This window comes from Anomaloglossus baeobatrachus, chromosome 4 (assembly GCF_048569485.1).
Source record: "Anomaloglossus baeobatrachus isolate aAnoBae1 chromosome 4, aAnoBae1.hap1, whole genome shotgun sequence".
Classification (NCBI taxonomy): Eukaryota; Metazoa; Chordata; class Amphibia; order Anura; family Aromobatidae; genus Anomaloglossus; species Anomaloglossus baeobatrachus.
In genome coordinates, this window is record NC_134356.1 from 255,589,199 (window position 1) to 255,609,570 (window position 20,372).

Genomic DNA, 20,372 nt, shown 5'->3' on the forward strand with positions numbered 1-20,372 from the left:
ACGCTGTTGCTGTTTGCAGGACCTGTCACCTATGGCTCTCTGACCCTGCCGGTACGAGCCCTTAAAAGGACTGCTAGAATGTGCTCTCCCTAAGCTGTCTAACGCTGTGTATGCAGCGCATACAGCTGTATCGGCGATAGGACAAAGGACGGAACTGCGACAGTGATGTCTGACACCAAAGACGCAGAAGGCAGATAATGGCGATCGTGAAGAAAATGTCCGGTTTTATAATGCAGGGACATGTGACATGCAGATCCTATCACACATGCCGTTGCTTCTCTGCCTCAAAGTCCACTTAGGTGTGTGTGTGTCTGTGATTGGCTGACATGCTGGCCAGCCCCACAAGACGCGCGCGCTTAGGGAAGGAAGACAAGAAAAAAAAAAAAAAAAATGGCGATCGCCATTATAGAAACAGCAGTGATCTGAAGGCGCTGTTCACGCACACTATACACTGAAATGTGATAATAGTTTGATTCACAGAGTGACTTACACTATTACAGCAGAAACCAAGCTAAGATTTAGCTGTTTTTTGGCTGCTAGAACCGTTCTCGAACGTTTCTAGAACTATCGAGCTTTTGCAAAAAGCTCGAGTTCTAGTTCGATCTAGAACATGCCCCAAAATCACTCGAGCCTAGAACTGGAGAACCACGAACCACGAACCGCGCTCAACTCTAATCTCAAGCTGATATTTTTAAAGGTACCATTTTTACACAGCTGCTATGTTTTATTCACCTATTACTGCATTTTGCACACAATTTGTGATGACCAAAAAACGTAATTTTGGCATTTGAATTTTTTTTGCCGCTACGCCGTTTATTGATCAGATTAATTAATTTTATATTTTGATAGGTCAGGCATTTCTGAATGTGGTGATACCAAAGATGTGTATATGTGACGCCCTGGACTATCAGGTCGTCACAGGGTATTGTGCAATCTGCCCTTCTGCACAGTATCCACCCTCCTTGGTTACGGATCCCTGGCCTTCGGTGTTGCTAAGAACAGAGCCAGTCAAAACCCTAGGAACACTCTGCACCACACCCACCAGACACACCATTGGGGGGCCTGAAGAGAATAGGGCCGCCCACTTGGGGGGTTGGTAGGGGAGAGTCAGAGGTGTTAGGAGTGGTGAGTAGTTGAGTGGTGACTCTCAAGAGGAGAGGTCATAGGCTGGGGCCACACGGGGACTACTGCGATCCCCTTGCATGGCACTCGGCTCATGCTGGCAGTACAGCAGAGCCGAGAGTCATGCGTGTGTCCTTGCAACTGAGGTCCGTTCGTGCGAGCAGACCTCAGCTGCGGGGGGCGGGCCGGCACTCAGGAGGGGCGGGAGGGATTTCTCTCCCTCTCTACTGCATAGCCGGCTATTGCCATTATCGCACTGCACTAGCGGTACACCGATGTACCGCTAGTGCAGTGCGATTTTTCTCTCGCCCCATTCACTTGAATGGGTGCGAGAGAAAGAGTCTCGCATTACAATCGCAGCATGCTGCAATTGTTTTCTCAGTCCGATTAGGGCTGAGAAAATAATCGCTCATGTGTGTTGACACACAGGCTAGAATTGGTCCGAGTGGAATGCGATGTTTTATAGCACTCCACTCGCACCGATTTTCTCGCCGTGTGGCTTAGGCCATAGGGAGAGAGAGAAGTGTTGGAGGGGAATGAGAGAGGAGGTCAGGATCAGGGCTCCCTGTAGAATACTAGGTGGCAGACGTTGGTTTGGGCCTGGTAGGAGCTGGAACCCTGGTCACAGGGGATCGTGTCAAGGGGCACGGATCTGCCGAGGAGCGCATCAGGCGGCCTTGAGCCATTTCCGGGCAGGGGCCAGGGCACGACGGGTACGTGGACCCTAGGCCGGGAAGTAGCTTCATGCGTCCTGGTAATTTACCTTACGAGGGTGAAGTCTTCAAGATTCATCCTCCACTCACTCCAAATCGGGGTACTAGCGCAATGAGAGGGATAGGACTTTCCCAATACATAGTCCAGAAAATCCCAAGCATGAACCCTGAGAGCAAGCTCACTCCGTTAGCCATACGGGTGAGCGGGACCCGACTAGATCTACACTACAGGGTCCAAATAGTGAAGAAGGTGCCACGGAAAAGGTCACAGGCTAACAAGCAATACCAAGGGGCATGGATCCACGCGTGCTCCCTCCCTGCTGCAGCGGTGCTCAGAATTCTGGTTTACGAGTTGTCGGTGTCAGTATTCTTGGACTGAGTGAGTACGCAGAAACTCTTTCCTCACCAACAGCACCCCTCAACCACCATCACCGGGTTCCGGGGCAAACCCCCTACCCACGGAGGGGTTAAACACCCTGCTGCCATACCACCGCCACCGGGCACTCCCAACAGCAGAAGTGGTACTTCATCTTACCACGCACCGTGGGTGGCGTCACGAACTTCTAACCCCCCCTGTACATATCCCCCTTTTAAATTTGAGTGTCTGCACGACCCCAGGTCCGGAGACTCCTCGAGCCACCGATGTTCTGGATCCGAGCAGCCCGGCTGCTGACACAAGGGCGGTACATATATTTTTAATTTCTTTAACCCTTTAATTTTCAGTGGGGCGAATGGAGAGTGATTTGAACTTTTAGGGTTTTTTTATTTTTAAAAACGTTTTTTTACTTTTTTTATTTACTAGTCCCCCTAGGGGACTATAAAGATCATCAGTCTGATTGCTTGTTAATTTCTGCTGATCATAGCTGCACAGCTCAGATCAGCAAAAAGGCTCGTCTTCTCTTACAGAAAGTGCTCTGCTGGCTGTAACAGGAAGTGAGTCATGATAGTGACATGAGTCATTACATGACCCTGTGATACCATGGCAACCATCGTCTCCCCGTGATTACATCACTGTGCCTCTGATGGCGGTGGCTAAGTGCACGTTATCTGCTATGGGCATTTAAATTGTGCTGTCACATTTTGACAGCACCATCTAAGGGGTTAACAGACGCGGGTGTATTGTGGATCCACCTGTACTTGATAGTCGCACATATCTGCTGTACAAATCAGCAGACATGTGCGTGACTCACCACAGGCTCAACGCAGCAGCCAGTGGTGAGTATACTGACATGAGCCATTACATACCCAGTAAGTCCAATGTTGGTAAGAGGTTAAGGCTATGGCCCCACTTTGCGTTCATCTACTTGCAGTTTTAAACGGACGTTTTGGGGTTGATTGATTTGACCAAAGTTGCCTTTTTCAGAAATTTAGCGCTAAAAATGCATGCGTATTTACCGCGTTTTAGATGCGTTTTCAGCGCTTTTTACCTGCTTTTCCACCTGCGTTTTGATAAATGCGTTTTGAACATCAAAACACTGCTAAATAAAGTTTAAATAGTCAAACTCAATGAAAAAATTGGAAAAAAAAGAAACAAAGCTATATTTTTGTGAAAAAATAATGAAAATAGATTAATTTATTGAAATTATAGCGGTAATATGATATTTAATGGAAAAATAGCAATAATTTATTAAAATTCTTATTTTTAATTGTCGGATTATGTGTGTGTAAAGGGACATATGATATCATTATTTTGATGTCCAAAAAGCATGCGTTTTTGAAGTCCAAAACGCATGTTTTCTGCACTGGAAAAGCAGGTAAAACGCAGGAATTTGCTGGAATCTTGGTTTTTGCCATTTCTCATAGACTTCAATGTTAGCAAAACGCACCCAAAATGGCAAAAACAATTGACATGCTGCTTCTTTGAACGCATGGTTTTTGCCACAAAATATGCAAATTAAAAGCAGCGTTTTAAAACGCAAAGTGCGGTCTAGAAATCCCCATTTTCCATAGACTTTGCTGTGAAATCAAAATGCATGCCTTTTGGCATGAAAAAGGTGCTTCTCAAAACGGACCTAAAAAGCACCAAAAACGCAGGTGGAAACGCAAAGTGGGGCCCTAGCCTAAAGGGAACCTGTCACCAGGTTTTTCCCTTATGAGTTGTGGCCACCACCAGTGAGGTCTTATATACAGAATTCTGCATATACAGCTATTATATACAGTCATTGACCATTTCATCATTTTTGCAGGTTTTTTTAGTAGCATTTGGTTTGCCTTGGTTTTATGCAAATCCACGCTACTAAAACTGTGCTTTTTACAGTCCCAGCAAAGCCTATGAGATTTCTGAAATCTCATGCACACACACACAAACACCTGTGGATTATTTTCCTGACTGTTTTGTTAAATAACTGCTTTTTGGCAACATTTTTAAAAGAATAAAAATGTCAATTCTTTGCAGCGTTTCTGCAACGGTTTTGCATTGAGACAAACCACCTTATAGAAAAACCGCTGCAAAACCGCTGCAACCTCCACAAAAAAACTCAACAAAAACCGCACCAAAACCACAGAGGACTCCAAGGAGACATCCCGCCACAAGATCAGGTTTTGGTCAGGAAAACAAAACGCTGCAATAACGCCCTGTATGAACATAGCCCTACACCCAGAAAGCACCGTTTCCTTCCCTTTTCCTATAGGAATCAATCCAGTTTTTGTGCATCCAAGTATGAAAACAGCTATATCTTCTATTGTGTTCCTAGGAAAAAAGTTTGATCACAACCCCATTCCCTACTCTTGGAAGCGGTAGGAACCGGTAGAGGGTCTAGGTGGTAGAAATTTCACTGTAGACTGTGAAAAGCTGTGATGTTTCTATTTAACGAGTCTACATTGGTTATACCCTCCAAAAAAGGCAAAAAAAAAATAATAAATGATATATAGGTGATCATGGAGGCAGACAGTTTTTGGACAGTTTTTATATATGTGCATAAACCTTAGAGTAGGTGAAATTGGTGGTTCGTTATTGTTATACTTATATTTTCTGGATAAAGCTACAATTTTCTAATTACCTTGTTCCAATTGTAGTTTGAAGAAGTGTGCATATTCCAGACACAAAGAATATGGTGCACATCAGCTGACTTTTTACTGTATTGTCATGATTTACACACAGAGGTTCTGCTAGAATCAATGGAATGGCGATAATTCCTCCAAAAGCCAAAATATAATGCTGCAAATATTGAGAAAATATATGTATCAGGGAAATATTTTCCATACAAAAGCCCTTGAAAGTATAATAGTTAATATTTTTCCATTGAATTATATATTTTTTCTCAACTTATATGTGGCACAATCTAAGAGTAATTTTTCTAATTGGCTGAAACCTGATTACAAAATGCAAACTCTATACATTAGTAAATAGATATCTTAGAACTGGTGGTGTTGATGAATTTACTTTACAAATCCATTTCAAAATGGTTAGCACTGCAGTCTTGTAGCGCTGATATCCTGGGTTCAAATCCCACCAAGGACAGCATCTGCAAGGAGTTTGTATGTTCTCCTTGTGTTTGTATGTGTTTCCTCTAGGTTCTCTGGTTTCCTCTCATACTCCAATGACATACTGATAGGGAACTTAGATTGTGAGCTCCAATGGGGACAGTGTTGTTGCTGTATGTAAAGCGCTGTGGAGTTCATGGCATTATATCAGTGAATATATATTATTACTATTATTATTATATCTGCATAATTCTGACAATAAAAAGGTTGTTCAGATTTGACTTGAATATTTGCTTGTCATATCAGACTTGTGAATCCACACAGCACACACAGGTGCACTTACAGGACTCTCTAGTGCGGGCAGTGAGACAAGCAGTCACGTGACCACAAGTATGCAAAATACATACTTCCAGACACATTCATACTAGACGTTTTGTATTAAGCGAGGTTGCACATGCCTAGTCTGAATGTGGCTAAGAAGATACATATTCTATACGTGTGGTCACCTCCATGCCTGACCGTGACACCGGCATCATCGAATCCTGTCAGAATGCTATGCATGCTGTGAGGAAAAGGATGATCAGCACTGATCATTTTCCAGAACACCACAGCTCCAAACACTGTCTAGTGACTGCTCCTGGACACTACAGCTTGGTGAATGGCACCCCCCGGTCCACCACCTAAGGCCACCATCAGGACAGTACCGGCAGCACTGCAGTCAGGAGTCAAGACAAAAATTAAAACAAAGGGGTCCGCTGGGCAATAGATTAAACAGGACTTAGTACAGCTGTGGTTATGCTCCCGGAAGTGAAGATCTATGCAAATAAATATCATGTATTGTGCGTGTCTGAAATATAAATGATATTTGTGTGTTGTGTGTGTCTAATATTTAAGTGATATGTGTGTGTGTTGTGTGTGTGTGTCTCATATGTATGTAATATGCATGTGCTAGATTTGTCTAATCTATAAGTAGTATCTGTGTGCTGTATGCAGCTAATGTGTAAGGTTAAATTCATATGTCCATTTAGGAGTTTCATGAGTCTGTTCTGTCTGCTGAAACGCGTAGTCCGTGTGTTAGCATTACACCTCCACCCTTGTTAATACTTTTATTGCTCAAACATGAACTGATTACAGTTTTTAATATGGACTAAATAGAAGTAAAATTTTATCCGGAAATTGGATTACCGCTAGATACTGTTGCTTCTCCTTTGAATTTACCGGGTGTTTCTACCACCCTTTCCTTGCGGAACTCCCTGGACTAATTCTGATCATGATGACTGGCTTTTTTGCCTTTTCCTTGTTCTGTTTTAGGTATCTTTCACAGGTCAGTGAAAAACACAGACGTTTTTCACTGACATGTTAAAGGTACATATGTTCCTACATGTGCCGTGATTTTGGCACACGTGATCTATGTGTGATATTCGTGGTAATACATGGAGATCTCCTCACCTGTCCACGCTCCTGCTGTCCGTGGTGCTAATATATCTCCCGCGATTCTGTGTCCAGCTGTGTCCAACTGTGTGGTTAGCTCAGCCTCCCTGTGTAGTATAGCTAATTTTCTCCTTCTATACACTTTTGGAGTCCACTTTATGCATATCTCACAGGGATTAGTTTAGGTGTATAAGTCTGCCTTTTGATATTTACCATGTAGGGAATATTGTGCCGTTTCCCTTTTTCCTTCGTTTACCCTGAAACATGTATGTATTTTGTACTAAACCTCTATTATGATAACCCAACCTTTTTGGATACAATAAAAATAATTTTTATATGCAACTACTTGGTTTTGGCTCAGATTAAATATGTTAGAATTAACATTTGGCACACAAAGTCCTTTTTGCTTCAATTTTCAACGTGCAGGGGCGGCCTTGAGACAGCCGTGTCAGTGTTTCTTCAATTGCGGGTTTATGGGATATTATTTTAAGTGTATGTGACTTTTCTGGCATGTGCTTCACAGATCACACTATAGTGTGGTCCGTGGGACATCCGTGATGCCAGAAAAAAACGGATTTGTCTCCATGCGGAGCACACGGACACACATGTTTGTAAACACGTCAGTGAAAAATCACTGTGTGCACAGACCCATTGATTTTAAAGGGTCTCCGTATGTCCGTGATTCTAGTACATGAAAAAACAGTAAAATCACTGACGTCTGAAGGAGGCCTAAGGAAGTAACAAATGAAATTTATGCCAAAAATTGATCTGTTTCATAACTTATGCAGACAAAACAGGGTCCCTATTGATTATGCTGGGGTCTTCATGGGTTCTGTTATGTGTCAGTTTTTGAAACAAAAGCAAAAGTTCTATATGCTATGTGGTTTCTCTTTCAGGCCTATGATTAAGAGGAATCTGTCAACAGATGTTTGCTACCTCATCTGAGAGCAGAAGACCCTAAATCAAACAATGTATCCCTTAGTTTACTTTGGTTTAACAGTTGTGACACAATCAGAGTTCTTTAAATGTAGATGTAGCATGAAGCAGACCTCAGAAAGCTCACCCCGCCAACACCACAGCTTTGTGTGTACATTGTATATTGATACTGAACTACTTATAAGAGAAGGAGGTAAGGTCGAACAAGGACTACAGAAGCCTTGTAATCCAGACAGTGATAATTTCGTGGTGATAAAATACTTAATGCATGGAAATAGAACACAGCCTCAAAGGTGACACATCGCTGAAACCAGTGCTTCAGTCTCTATCTCCTACTGTCATCAGATTATATTGAAAAACGTTGCTACGTTTTGATCACCTGTTATTGCATTTTGCGCAAAATCTGCAGTGACCAAAAAATGTAATTTTTGGCGTTTGGAAATTTTATGTCGCTACGCTGTTTATCGATCAGATTAATTGATTTTATATTTTGATAGATCAGGCATTTCTGAACTCGGCGATATCAAATATATGTATATATTTTTATTTTTTTAATCCTTTAATTTTCAATGGGGCGAATGGGGGGTGATTTGAACTTTTAGGTTTTTTTATTTTTTTAACTTTTTAAAACTTTAACTTTTTTTTTATTTTACTAGGTCCTTTGGGGGTCTATAACGTTCAGCAATTTGATCACTCTTCCATTTCTCCAGATCACAGCTACACAGTTGAGATCTGCAGATATGGTGCTTTACTCTCACACACTGCCCTCTGCCGACATTGAAAGAAAGTGACTCATGATAGCTACAGGTGTCATCACATAACCCTTTGTTACCATGGCAAGCACTGGAAGGCACGTGATCATGTCACGTGCCTTCTGATGGGGGCGGGTAAGTCATCGTTATGGCTGCGCGCATATACATCTCGCTGCCAGATTTTGGCAGTGAGATGTAAGGGGTTAATAGTTGCGGGTGGAACACGATTCCACTCGTGACTAGCAGGCACACATGTCAGCTGTTGAAATCAGCTGATATGTGTGCGGATCGCTGCGGACTGCCCACGGCAGCCCGTGGGGATAAACCTCACACGATCCATGAAGTACCCAGTATGTCATGGGTCAAAAGGGGGTTAAAAAGGAGGAGAGAAAAATACACTAAATAATTAAACAAAGAGTTTTTGACGCCAATTGGGATGTTCGGCTTTGGTACGGCCGGGCACTGCTGAAGGTCCCCAGGAGTTAGGTGGTGATGTGCAGTGCAAGAGAGTTGTCCCCTCACTCCCCACACTAGAAATGGTTCCTGGGGATGTTAAGATACGGATGGTGCAGCAGAGAATAATTCAGCCAGAGACAGGACAGGAAGCTTTTACCTTTTACTGCAGTTCTGCAGAACATTCCAGAACATTTCTCACAGCATCCACAATGATGGTGGTTCATATTGCCCTAATGAGAATTTGGCTTCTCTGCTGTGTGGTGGTAGTGCATTCCTCCTGCCACTTCTTCCCTATCTGGAAATAGTTGTTTTGAAGTCCTGGGATTTTCAAAACAAGAACAATCTGGATCTTTAATCCCTTCCGGCGAGCAGGGAAAATTGACTATTTCTTCCAAAAGTTTCCAGACTCAAACAAGTCACTAAGCTCCCATTCAATTCACTGCTCCTTATGAAAAAGGCTAATAGCAGTCTCTCAGTTTGCCACTGACCTTGGAAGTCCTGGTGGCCTGTGGACTGATACCCTTCCAATTTGTAGCTGGCCCCTCCAGAGATTTTAACAGTTACCTCAGGACAGGACCGTCTCCATATTAAACTCCTCACTTCACCTCACAATTTCTGAATTTACCTCACACCTTAGTTCCTCCCCTTTTCTCCTTCTGGGGCACACACACAAGCTTTGTTATCAGCTCAGGTGAACAGCCAAAGTAAGGGAGTGTGGGCAAATGTTTGTATGTGGTGAACAGCAGAGAAAAGCAAAACTCATTAAGGCAATACATGCTATAAATATGGAAATACACATATACTGTAGCTATTATTTGTGGTGACTCAGGCATAGGGCACAACAGTTTTTATTTATAGATGCTGGTTTCTTCTATGAATTATACTATGTCTTTTGTCAACCTATGTAACTATGTAGCGTTTTTGGCAGCTTTGCAGCCACTGTTCCTTGATGTGGCCAGTTAAACATACAAAAACTGGTGAAAGGTCCTCCACGAGCATGCAGATGTCATTAAAATGAGAATAAATTAGGTATTTTGTTCTGTGTTACATAGGATGACTAACTGTCTCTTTCTATCATGTGGTTATTTCAATGTCTGTTCTCATCATGGTTAGTCATTCAAATATTACGTGCAAGCACGTTCATGTGTAACTCATTAGAAACTAGAAATTAAATGTGTGCATGATGCTGTAAGCGAGGCATAGCTGCCATCTGGCTTTAAATAGCAATTTGGAATGTAGTAACGTAAAGAAAAATGTGAATATTCGCTTGCTCCTAGCTTGGAACGTAATTCTACTTCTATTTTCACTTCCAATCACTTTGAAAACTTAAAGATAAGTGCCAAAAAAGTTACTGAAAACACTTTTTTCAAGCTTCCATCTAAGGGCGCAGTCATATGGCCTAATAACATAGACAAGGATCGCATGGCAATGCTCAGACTGGCTATTGGCTCTCCTGACCTGAGTGTGACAGCTGTAGAGAGTTACTTGCTGACGAGCTCAGATCAGGAGAGCCGCCGGCCAGTCCGAGCATTGCCACGCAATCTTCGGAGGAGTTCTATGGCCCTGTGACTGTGCCCTAAAGTATAGGAAATGGGGTAGAGAAAGCAACCTAAATATCCATGTTGGCAAGTATCTGGCTGAAGTTTACATTAATTTACAAATTACCTCTGCATATTGTTTGAGGATGCACTAGCTATTCTGCGCAACTAAAACCAGCACTGTTTCACCTACAAAAATAGATGTTATGTACATAAAAACACAATTTTCTCTTTATAAAACATATATACCAACCTGAAATGCAAGTAGTATACACAAATACCAGGGTGGTTTATCCTCAATTGCATAAATTAATTCTATGGATGTTTTTTTAGAGTCTTCTGTATGAAGCGGATTGGTTATATTCAGATTCTGTCCTTCAATCTCATTATCAAATAATTTCTGTTGAAAACAAAACAAATTGTTTCAGTAGATAGAATTATTTTTCTTTTCTAAATGCATGCTTAAGTGTTTCAAGTGGAAATCTGCATGGTGCTTTGACTAAGTGTACATTTGCGCTTGAAGCTCTTAAGCGGTGAATTTGTTCCCTATGATCTGTGGTGTACGCTTATTCTAATTTCAATGAAGTCTAAACAAAATATTGACATCTTTAAGGGCTTTCCAACCGATGATTCTTAAAAAAAGAGCTCAGACTTATAAAGAAAAAATTAAAGTTGTGATAGTCTCTCTCACTAATTCCTGGAAGTGTTTCTCTTAGTCCCCGTTGGTTACTATCATCCTAGTTCTGTCTGAACATATCATAAATGTGTCATGATCGAGGACCGGTATTCTCCGCTCTAGAGTTTCCCAGACCCGACCAGGTCATGTCAGGGGTTAACTCCCATCAGCATCGTTCTGGTTTCAGGAGACACTATAGATGGTCTCTGAACCTGCATTCCTGTGCTGGTCATAGTTTTGCTTTGCAGCCTGTGACTAACTCTGTGGAGATTTCCTGTTTGATTTGACTCCTTGTTACCGTGCCGTGACCTGTACCCTCCCCCGTTCACCTGTCTGTCACAGTCCCTGACTTCCCGCTCCTGTCTGTTGTTTGTGTTTCCCTCTGCATTCCTGATCTCCCGGCTTCCGACTCAGTTCTGTTTTCTGATTTGGTTTGATCATCCCTTTGCAGTTACTTGACTTCACTGGCTAGACCCTGACTGTTTGACTACTCTATTGTCCCCTGGTGGTTCGCCTGTGAACGGCCTGATGAAGTTACTCTGCTGTACTTCAGCTACCTTTCTGTTACATTGTTACTTTGACTCTCCTTCACTACTCTGCTGCCACCTAGTGGGGAATACGTTGTACTACGTCTTACTAGCCCTTTGTACAGCATGACAAAATTCCTGCTAAGTTAATTCTTATCCTCTGTGCCTTGTGATGGCCTGAGCAAGCACAGCCTGTTAAAGCAGATGTGATCATGAGGCATGGGTTACTGAGCTGAGTGATCGGCTGAAGCAGTCATGTACATTGTTGGAATAACGACAACATTGCTTCCTGTCAACAAAGGCAGAATCAGCATCTGATTTGGGGGGAATTTGGCTCATTTGATATTCTGCTTTCCCATTATCCTTAGAGTTGGTGGGTGTCTCAGGAATAAACTTATACACTTATGATTCTTGTAAAACGTTTCTTAACTTTATTCTTTGAATGCAGTTGATACAATATTAGATTTTAAATCCATTGGGAAACGTAATTTCAGGCAATAGACATTGTTCTGAAAATACCCTTCACTGGTAAATAGATAAAAAAAATCAGATTTTTAGATTTTTGCTACCTTGTATACATACAAAATACACTATTGATGAAAAAGTAATCTACACATTACATATCATTGATTTCACTGTGGATCTGTACAAACATTGCAAATAAAACATCAATGAATTCAGATTTTATATTTACTGACTGTATTGAGTTCTCCACCTATAAATAAGTGGTAAGTACAGGTAAACCGTGAAAATAAAATGTTTATGTGCAGAAACTAAATTACAGTAAAAATGTTAAAGTTATCTGTTTAACTAAACGATTTCCCCAAACTATGGTAGTCAAGTGCTTCCATCTACTGGTGATAACACGAATGCACATGCTTGGGTTACCAGTTTTAGCAAACCTATTTAATTGTAATCCAGGTTTTATGTATCATATATTTAGTTTGTTTTGTTTGTTTTCTTAAATCCTCTGACTGAATAGATATGTATGCTAAAAAAAAAAAAAAATGAATAAAGCTGTCAGTTGGGTAGTAGTTCTGCTGTTGTCTCCAAATTTTCTAAATAGGACCAATCAGAGAAGTGCTTCCAGAAGGGGGTTCCTTCAGGAGTTCACGGACTGTCTTTGCACTTATGTGCACATGCATTGGTCATGAAATAACATGGGCAGTGTAAAAATACCATACACATGGGGTGCAAACCAACACAAAACAAAGCTAGAATGCCTGATTTTTAGACTAGGCAAAAAAGATTTGTATCCCGCATACGCAAAAAAAATCGCACCTTTATTGAATCGGTTTAAAACATGATAAAATCAAGCATAGACAGTATAGACAGACCAGTCTACGCGTTTCGGGCAAAGCTCTTAGCCCATACACTGGTCTATCTATACTGTTTATGCTTGATTTTATCACGTTTTAAACCAATTCAATAAAGGTGTGATTTTTATTTGTGGATGCCGGATACAATTTTTTTTTTGCCTTATCCATGGATCCAGGAACCGACCTGTAGTTCTGAGCATGATAGCTGCATTATACTGAGCAATTAGTTGGAGCTGTCTGAACTTCACTTGTTGAAAATTTTATTTTTAGACTTCTTGACTCCCAAACAAAGGAATAAAAAATGATCAAAAAGTGGTATCAAAATGGCACCAATAAAAATCACATTTCATCCTGCATAAAACAAACCATCATTTAAACTCTCTCCAAAAATATAACAAAAAAAAACTTTATCATGATATTTATTCTGCCTGGGGAACAAGTAAAAGATGAGGAATTACAGAATAACTCCCAAAAATATAATACAAAGTGATAAAAGCATCAAAATATACCTGAAAATGATACTTATAAAATACACAACTTGTCCCGCCAATAACAGGCACTCACACAGCCCTGCTGACAAAAGATCAAAAGATTACATTACACAGGCAAAGGGCAGCTATGACTAGCATGCTAATGAGCTCTAGTGGATCTCTGTAATTTTTGTTATGGAGGCGGAATACTTATAGTAAGCTGAGACTCCCTGGTCTGACCAGGCGTGCCGGCCCCTGCCATCACCGTCCCCTGCACCAAGTCACCAGGTCCCGGGGCACCATCCCTACCCATGGATGGGTTAACAACCAGCTGCCATCCTATCGTCCCGGGTGTCCCACAGCAGCAGCGGTGGTGCCATACTTCACCGTGGGTAGCGTCACAGACTGTTTATGGCAAATCCCGTACAAATACGTCCCCCTTTGATTTGGAGTGTCCGCGTGACCCCCGGGTCTGGAGAATCCCTCGAGGCACACTTCGGGTCCGGATCCGAGCAGCCCGGCTGCTACTAACGTGGGGGCGGCACACATTCACAGTAAAGCTCACATGTGGGTGCTGCAGCCGATAGCTGTTGTTTTACTCATGCTATCAAAATATGCAGGTAGCCCACATCATTTTTTAAAATTATTTATTTCTTTTTACACTACTATACAGCAAACTGATTGCAACCAATCACAGATGTGGACACAGTATGGGGGCATGTTTAGCAGTCTGCAACCAATCACAGACACTGACACAGAGGGTGGGTGAGGGAAGCAGAGACTATTGATGAACTTTAATTAGCGGGCCCAGAAAAGTGTCTGACTGCAGTGTGATCCTCCAGGAAACACCGGGAAATATGGAATGTATAACTATCCTGCTTTTATTACCATTTAACTTCCATTGGCTGGTCTGAAACCTTTCAACAAGCTTTATTCTGGTGACAAGCCCAAACAGGAACTGGACATACAGTAAAAAGTCTGCGATCGGGGTTCACCACCCCAAACTTTATATTTTGGGTTTGCTCATCACTAATAATAAGCTTACAACCGTTAACTCATTTGCAGACAATTTTTTGGCTTCACTTTTACTGTGCTACGGTTGCTGTAGCACTGCAGATTATGTTCGGATTTCTTGCTACTGCACATGTGTGAGCACTGGAGACTATGTTTGGATTTCTTGCTACTGCACATGTTCAAGCGCTGGAGACTAAGGGGCACTTTGCACACTGCGACATTGCAGGTGCGATGTCGGTGGGGTCAAATTGAAAGTGACGCACATCCGGCATCGCATGCGACGTCGCAGTGTGTAAAGCCTGGATGATACGATTAACGAGCGCAAAAGCATCGTAATCGTATCATCGGTACAGCGTCGGCGTAATCCATAATTACGCTGACGCCATGGTCCGATGTTGTTCCTCGCTCCTGCGGCAGCACACATCGCTGTGTGTGAAGTCGCAGGAGCGAGGAACATCTCCTACCGGCCTCACTGCGGCTTCCGTAGGATATGCGGAAGGAAGGAGGTGGGCAGGATGTTTACATCCTGCTCATCTCCGCCCCTCCGCTCTGATCGGCCGCCTACCGTGTGACGTCGCAGTGACGCCGCACGACCCGCCCCCTTAACAAGGAGGCGGGTCGCCGGCCACAGGGACGTCGCACGGCAGGTGAGTGTGTGTGTGAAGCTGGCGTAGCGATAACTTTCGCTACGCCAGCTATCACCACATATCGCTGCTGCGACGGGGGCGGGCACTATCGCACTCGGCATCGCAGCATCGGCCTGCGATGTCGTAGTGTGCAAAGCCCGCCTTACTCCTATCTTGGAGCCATTGCACATGTGCGGGTGACATCATCGCTGACACGAGGTCACATGTCTCTGACACCTTCTAAGCTGATTGGCCGCTGGTCATGTGCTTGTGACACGTGGTCACATGTCTCTGACACCTTCTATGCCGATTGGTCGCTGGTCATGTGCTTCTGACGCTTTTCTCGGTGATAGGCCAGTGTGACATCCTTGCTGTCATTCTGGCAGCGGATTGGCTCTGGTGTCCTCCATCTTGGATGAGGCACAAATGCTATATAAGACCCTGACGCACGCCGCCCGGCGCTCAGTCCTCTTGGTTCATGCATGAGAGTAGACACTCTGTGCACGTCCCTCTAGGCATCTCTCTGTCTATGTTAGGTGAGCGCTACTGGCAGGGTAGCGTTCTTATACCTTACAGCTTCGGCTGCGGTCCGTATCCTTACCTCTTAGTGGAGCGGACATAGGCAGATGTCTGAGGCACATGGTCCGGCTGGGCCTTGTGATTCTACTTGTAGATGGACGTTGCCACTAGGGTAACGTTCCTTATACTGCATCTGGCAGTTGTTCGTATCCTCGCACACTAGTGGAGCGAACGCAGGTAGGAGCTTTGTGCGGCTTACGCTGCTGTCCGTCTCCTGGCACCACTAGAGGAACGGACCTAGGTAGGTGCCATTTCACACTCACTGCTTTTGTCTCTGTGACCATTAACAGAGACCATACCACACACCCTCCAAGTAAGGGAGGAATTGCTTTATTTTCTAATTATATTCCTCTGTGAGTTTAACAGAGGTATTGCACTCTGCACATGTGCTATTACTATTTACAGTGGCACACTTATATACCCCTTATCCTCTGCCATAGTCTGCAGCAGAGTCTTTGCACGGTGGACCCTGACTGTCTGATATTCCTTTGGGTTTTATTATCAGACAGCCCCCCGTAACATTAGGACTGAGCCAAGGGTCTGGCAGTTATGGCAGAATATCAGCAGTTACACCATTACATACAAGTACTTGAGTCGCGGCTCAAGACTATTGAGGATAAACCTCAGACCATGGTGACATGTGCACATGATCCTCGACTTGCTCTGCCAAACAGGTATTCTGGCGATGCCAGATCATGTCGTGGTTTCATTAGTCAGTGTCAGATACACCTAGAGGTCAACTCTTCTCGCTTCTCTACGGAGAGGTCCAGAGTAGGCTTTATCATATCCTTACTTCAGGACAAAACCTTAGAATGGGCGACTCCCCTACGGGAGCGCTTTGATGTGGTTACTCTGAGACATCAAGACTTTCTTGAAGCTCTTAAAGCGGTATTCATGGGTCCGCAGGTTACCCATGATGCGGCCCTGAGACTGTTAGATGTATCTCAGGGTTCGTTATCCACTAGTTCTTATTAGAGATGAGCGAACCGGTCCCGGTTCGGCTCGAGGTCGGCTCGCCGAACGGGGGTCCCGTTCGAGTTCGGTTCGTCGAACGTTCGACGAACCAAACTCGAACGTATAAGCTAGAATGGGAGGCAATCACAAACACATAAAAATGCATTATAAATGTACACAAACAGTTAATAAACATTGCCATAACACTTACCGGTCCTCGCGATCCCTTCTGCACTCTGTCTCCTGCCGCTATTCCATCCGATGATCGCTGAATCCTCCCGGTGACCTGCACTGCCAGCAGAGATGCAGGACCTATCGTGACGTCAAAATAGCCATGTGACCAGTCACGTGGCTATTATCTCATTGGCTACAGACTGGTTACATGACTATGACACGTCATGTAGGACCTGCGAGTGCATCTCTCCGGTACACGGTGCACATATGTGTATCGCCGTGTACCGGCGACATGCTCTAGCACACGGTCGACTCCCCGTTCCGTTAGGGACCGGCTGACACAGCCGGTCATTAACGGAGATCACTGTTGCCATAGCAACGCAGTTAGCGGTGACGTCACCGCTAACCGCGGCTCCGAGAGCACCGTTGCTATGGTAACGCGTCTGTCAGCGTTACCGCTGTTACCGCTGACAGCCAGCAGTGATCACTCACGGAGTGAAGGCTGCACGCTGCTTCCCGATTGTAGTGAGGATTGTACTGAGGATGAGGTTCCCCAGCCCATGATGGGCTGGTGAACCTCATCCTCACTACAATCGTCACCACTACTACACTAGTGAGGATTGTAGTGAGGATGAGATGCCTCAGCCCATGATGGGCTGGGGAACCTCATCCTCACTACAATCGTCACTACTACTACACTAGAAAGAAAGAAGACAGAAGAGCAGGATCGTGGAGGGCTGACAGGGGGTAATAAAGAAGGAGTCTCTAATGTGTCTGTGTATTTATTTCTATTAAATTATTTTTTCTCTGTGTGGTGTTTTTTTTAACCCCTTATTGGAGATTCTTAATGGCCGGGTCAAACGTGCCTGACATTAAGAATCTCTGGCTTAATACTCACTAGTAAAACAAAGCCAGTATTAACTCATGATTACCCAACAAGCCACCCGGCTCCAGGGCTGTTGGAAGAGTTGGATAAAGCGCCAGATGATGGCGCTTCTATGAGAGCGCCATTTTCTGGGACGGCTGCGGACTGAAATCCGCAGCAGTGGCGCCCAGAAACCTCGGGCTAACCTGTGCTGCGGATTCCAATCCCCAGCTGCCTAGTTGTACCCGGCTGGACACAAAAATGGGGCGAAGCCCACGTCATTTGTTTTTTAATTATTTCATGAAATAAGTGAAATAATTAAAAAAAACGGACTTCCCTATATTTTTGGTTCCCAGCCGGGTACAAATAGGCAACTGGGGGTTGGAGGCAGCCCGTGGCTGCCTGCTGTACCTGGCTAGCATACAAAAATATGGCGAAGCCCACGTCATTTTTTTGGTGGGCAAAAAAATTCTGCATACAGTCCTGGATGGAGTATGCTGAGCCTTGTAGTTCTGCAGCTGCTGTCTGCTCTTCTCCATACAGATAGACAGCAGCTGCAGAACTACAAGGCTCAGCATACTCCATCCAGGACTGTATGCAGAAGTTTTTTGCCCCCTGAAAAAATTATGTGGGCTTCGCCATATTTTTGTATGCTAGCCAGGTACAGCAGGCAGGTACAGCTGCCCCCAACCCCCAGTTGCCTATTTGTACCCGGCTGGGAACCAAAAATAAAGGGAAGCCCTTTTTTTATTATTTCATGAATTTCATGAAATAATTAGAAAACAAATGACGTAGGCTTCGCCCCATTTTTGTGTCCAGCCAGGTACAACTAGGCAGCTGGGGATTGGAATCCGCAGCACAGGTTGGTCTGAGCTTTCTGGGTCCCACTGCTGCGAATTGCAGTCTGCAGTCGCCTCAGAAAATGGCATTTTCATAGAAGCGCCATATTCTGGCGCTGTATCCAACTCTTCCAGCACCTGCCTGCTATACCTGGCTAGCATACAAAAATATGGCGAAGCTCACGTCCTTTTTTTGTAGTTTTTTGGCAAAAAAAATAAAAAATGCTTCCCTGGATTTTACATTGCCAGTGAAGGTAACACCAAGCAGTGGGGGTTAGCAGCCAGTAGCTGCTTGGATTACCCTTAGCTAGCAATACAAAAAATGCAGCGGGAGCCCATATATATTTTTTTTAATTATTTATTTAAATAACTAAAAATAAAATGGGTTTCCCTGTATTTTGATTGCTGGACATCACAGTGCTGTAAAAGTAAATCTTTAAAAAAATGACGTAGCGCTCCGCGGTATTTTTGATTCTCAGCGCAGATAAAGCAGACAGCTATGGGTTGCCACCCCCATCTGCCTGCCGTTACCTTGGTTGGCAATCAAAATACAGGGAAGCCCATTAATTTTTTCTATTTAAAAAATAGTTAAAAAAAAAAAATGACGTTGGGTCCCCCCATTTTTGATAGCCAGCTAGGGTAAAGCAGACGGCTATAGCCTGAAAACCACAGCTGGCAGCTTTACCGTGGTTGGGGATCCAATGTGGAGGTCCCCTCAGGCTCTTTTTTATAATTATTGTATACAAATTAATAATTACACAATAAAAGTAGGGTCCCCCCCAAATTGGATCACCAGCCAAGGTAAAGCGGACAGCTGTGGTCTGGTATTCTCAGGGTGGGAAGGTCCATAGTTATTGGGCCTTCACAGCCTAAAAATAGCAGGCCGCAGGCACCCCAGACGTGGCACATCCACTAGATGCGCCAATCCTGGCGCTTCACCCCAGCTCATCCCGTGCCCTAGTGCAGTGGCAAACGGGGTAATAAATCGGGTTGATACTAGCTGTAAAGTAACCTGAGATCAAGCCCAGCAATTTGTGATGTCATGGCGTCTATTACATACTCAACATCATAAACTGTCAGTACTAACAAAAAAAAAATCGACAAAAGAAATGTATTTGAAAAAACAGTCCCCAAAACATTTCCTCTTTCACCAATTTATTGTAAGAAAAAAAATAAAGGGGTCCCACGACGACTCTGGACCGTCTAGAATATGGGGGGAGACACTCAGGGAACGTATCCCCCATTTTCTAGGAGTGCGGACCCTTCATGTGGGGAGTGTGGGTGCAATGAATCTGCACTCACTCTTCTCGGGTCCACAGCAGCAGAGTCCATGTCGTAATGGTTGCTACCAAAGCTGCAATGCCCTGCTCATGAGGTAAGGGCATGCCTAATCAGGAGAACTACTGTAGAGGAAGCTCTGCTCACTGGTATATAGGTGCTCAGAGGTAATAATAGATAAAATTAGTGAGTAACCTCGGCACTCTAAATCTCCCAGACTAAGTCAGTAAGTCACAACGGATAGTAATGCAAAATCACTCTTTATTGGTCCGTATTAAGAAAAAAAAAATTTTCATAAGCATATATGTTTTTGTCCAAAACAAGTTACAAATGACGTTTCGGCCTGAGCCTTCGTCAGATTGGACTTATCTGCATGTAATCATGAAAAATGACAATAATCAGTATCACATAAGAGTGAGAGAACAATAACATAAACTCGAACAATGTAGAGGTACAATTGGGATGCAGCAAAAAAATTGCAACACAGCAAGAAATGAAACACATGATACAAATGTCATAATACAGTACAAGGACAATATAGTAATGACAAATATGGGGTCAGAGTAGACTTAGACAGCTCTGGTACGAAAGAGATGTCAATCATAAAGTAACATGTGCAGTAGGTGTAGAGCTACAGTGTGCATGGCAGAGCTAATGGGTAGACCGACCATAGAAAAAGA

The 20,372-nt window shown here is 43.6% G+C and overlaps 1 protein-coding gene across 1 annotated transcript in view; it reads right to left on the minus strand.

Moving 5' to 3' along the window:
• Positions 1 to 20,372, minus strand: part of LOC142303441 (solute carrier family 23 member 2-like) — a 511,942-nt gene that overhangs the window by 448,836 nt on the left and 42,734 nt on the right. Inside the window, exons 2-3 of the mRNA XM_075344788.1 lie at positions 10,625 to 10,771; positions 4,835 to 4,992 (exon numbers count right to left, since the gene is read on the minus strand). Of these exons, the coding sequence (XP_075200903.1) occupies positions 4,835 to 4,992; positions 10,625 to 10,771 (305 nt within the window). The remainder of the gene's footprint in view (positions 1 to 4,834; positions 4,993 to 10,624; positions 10,772 to 20,372) is intronic.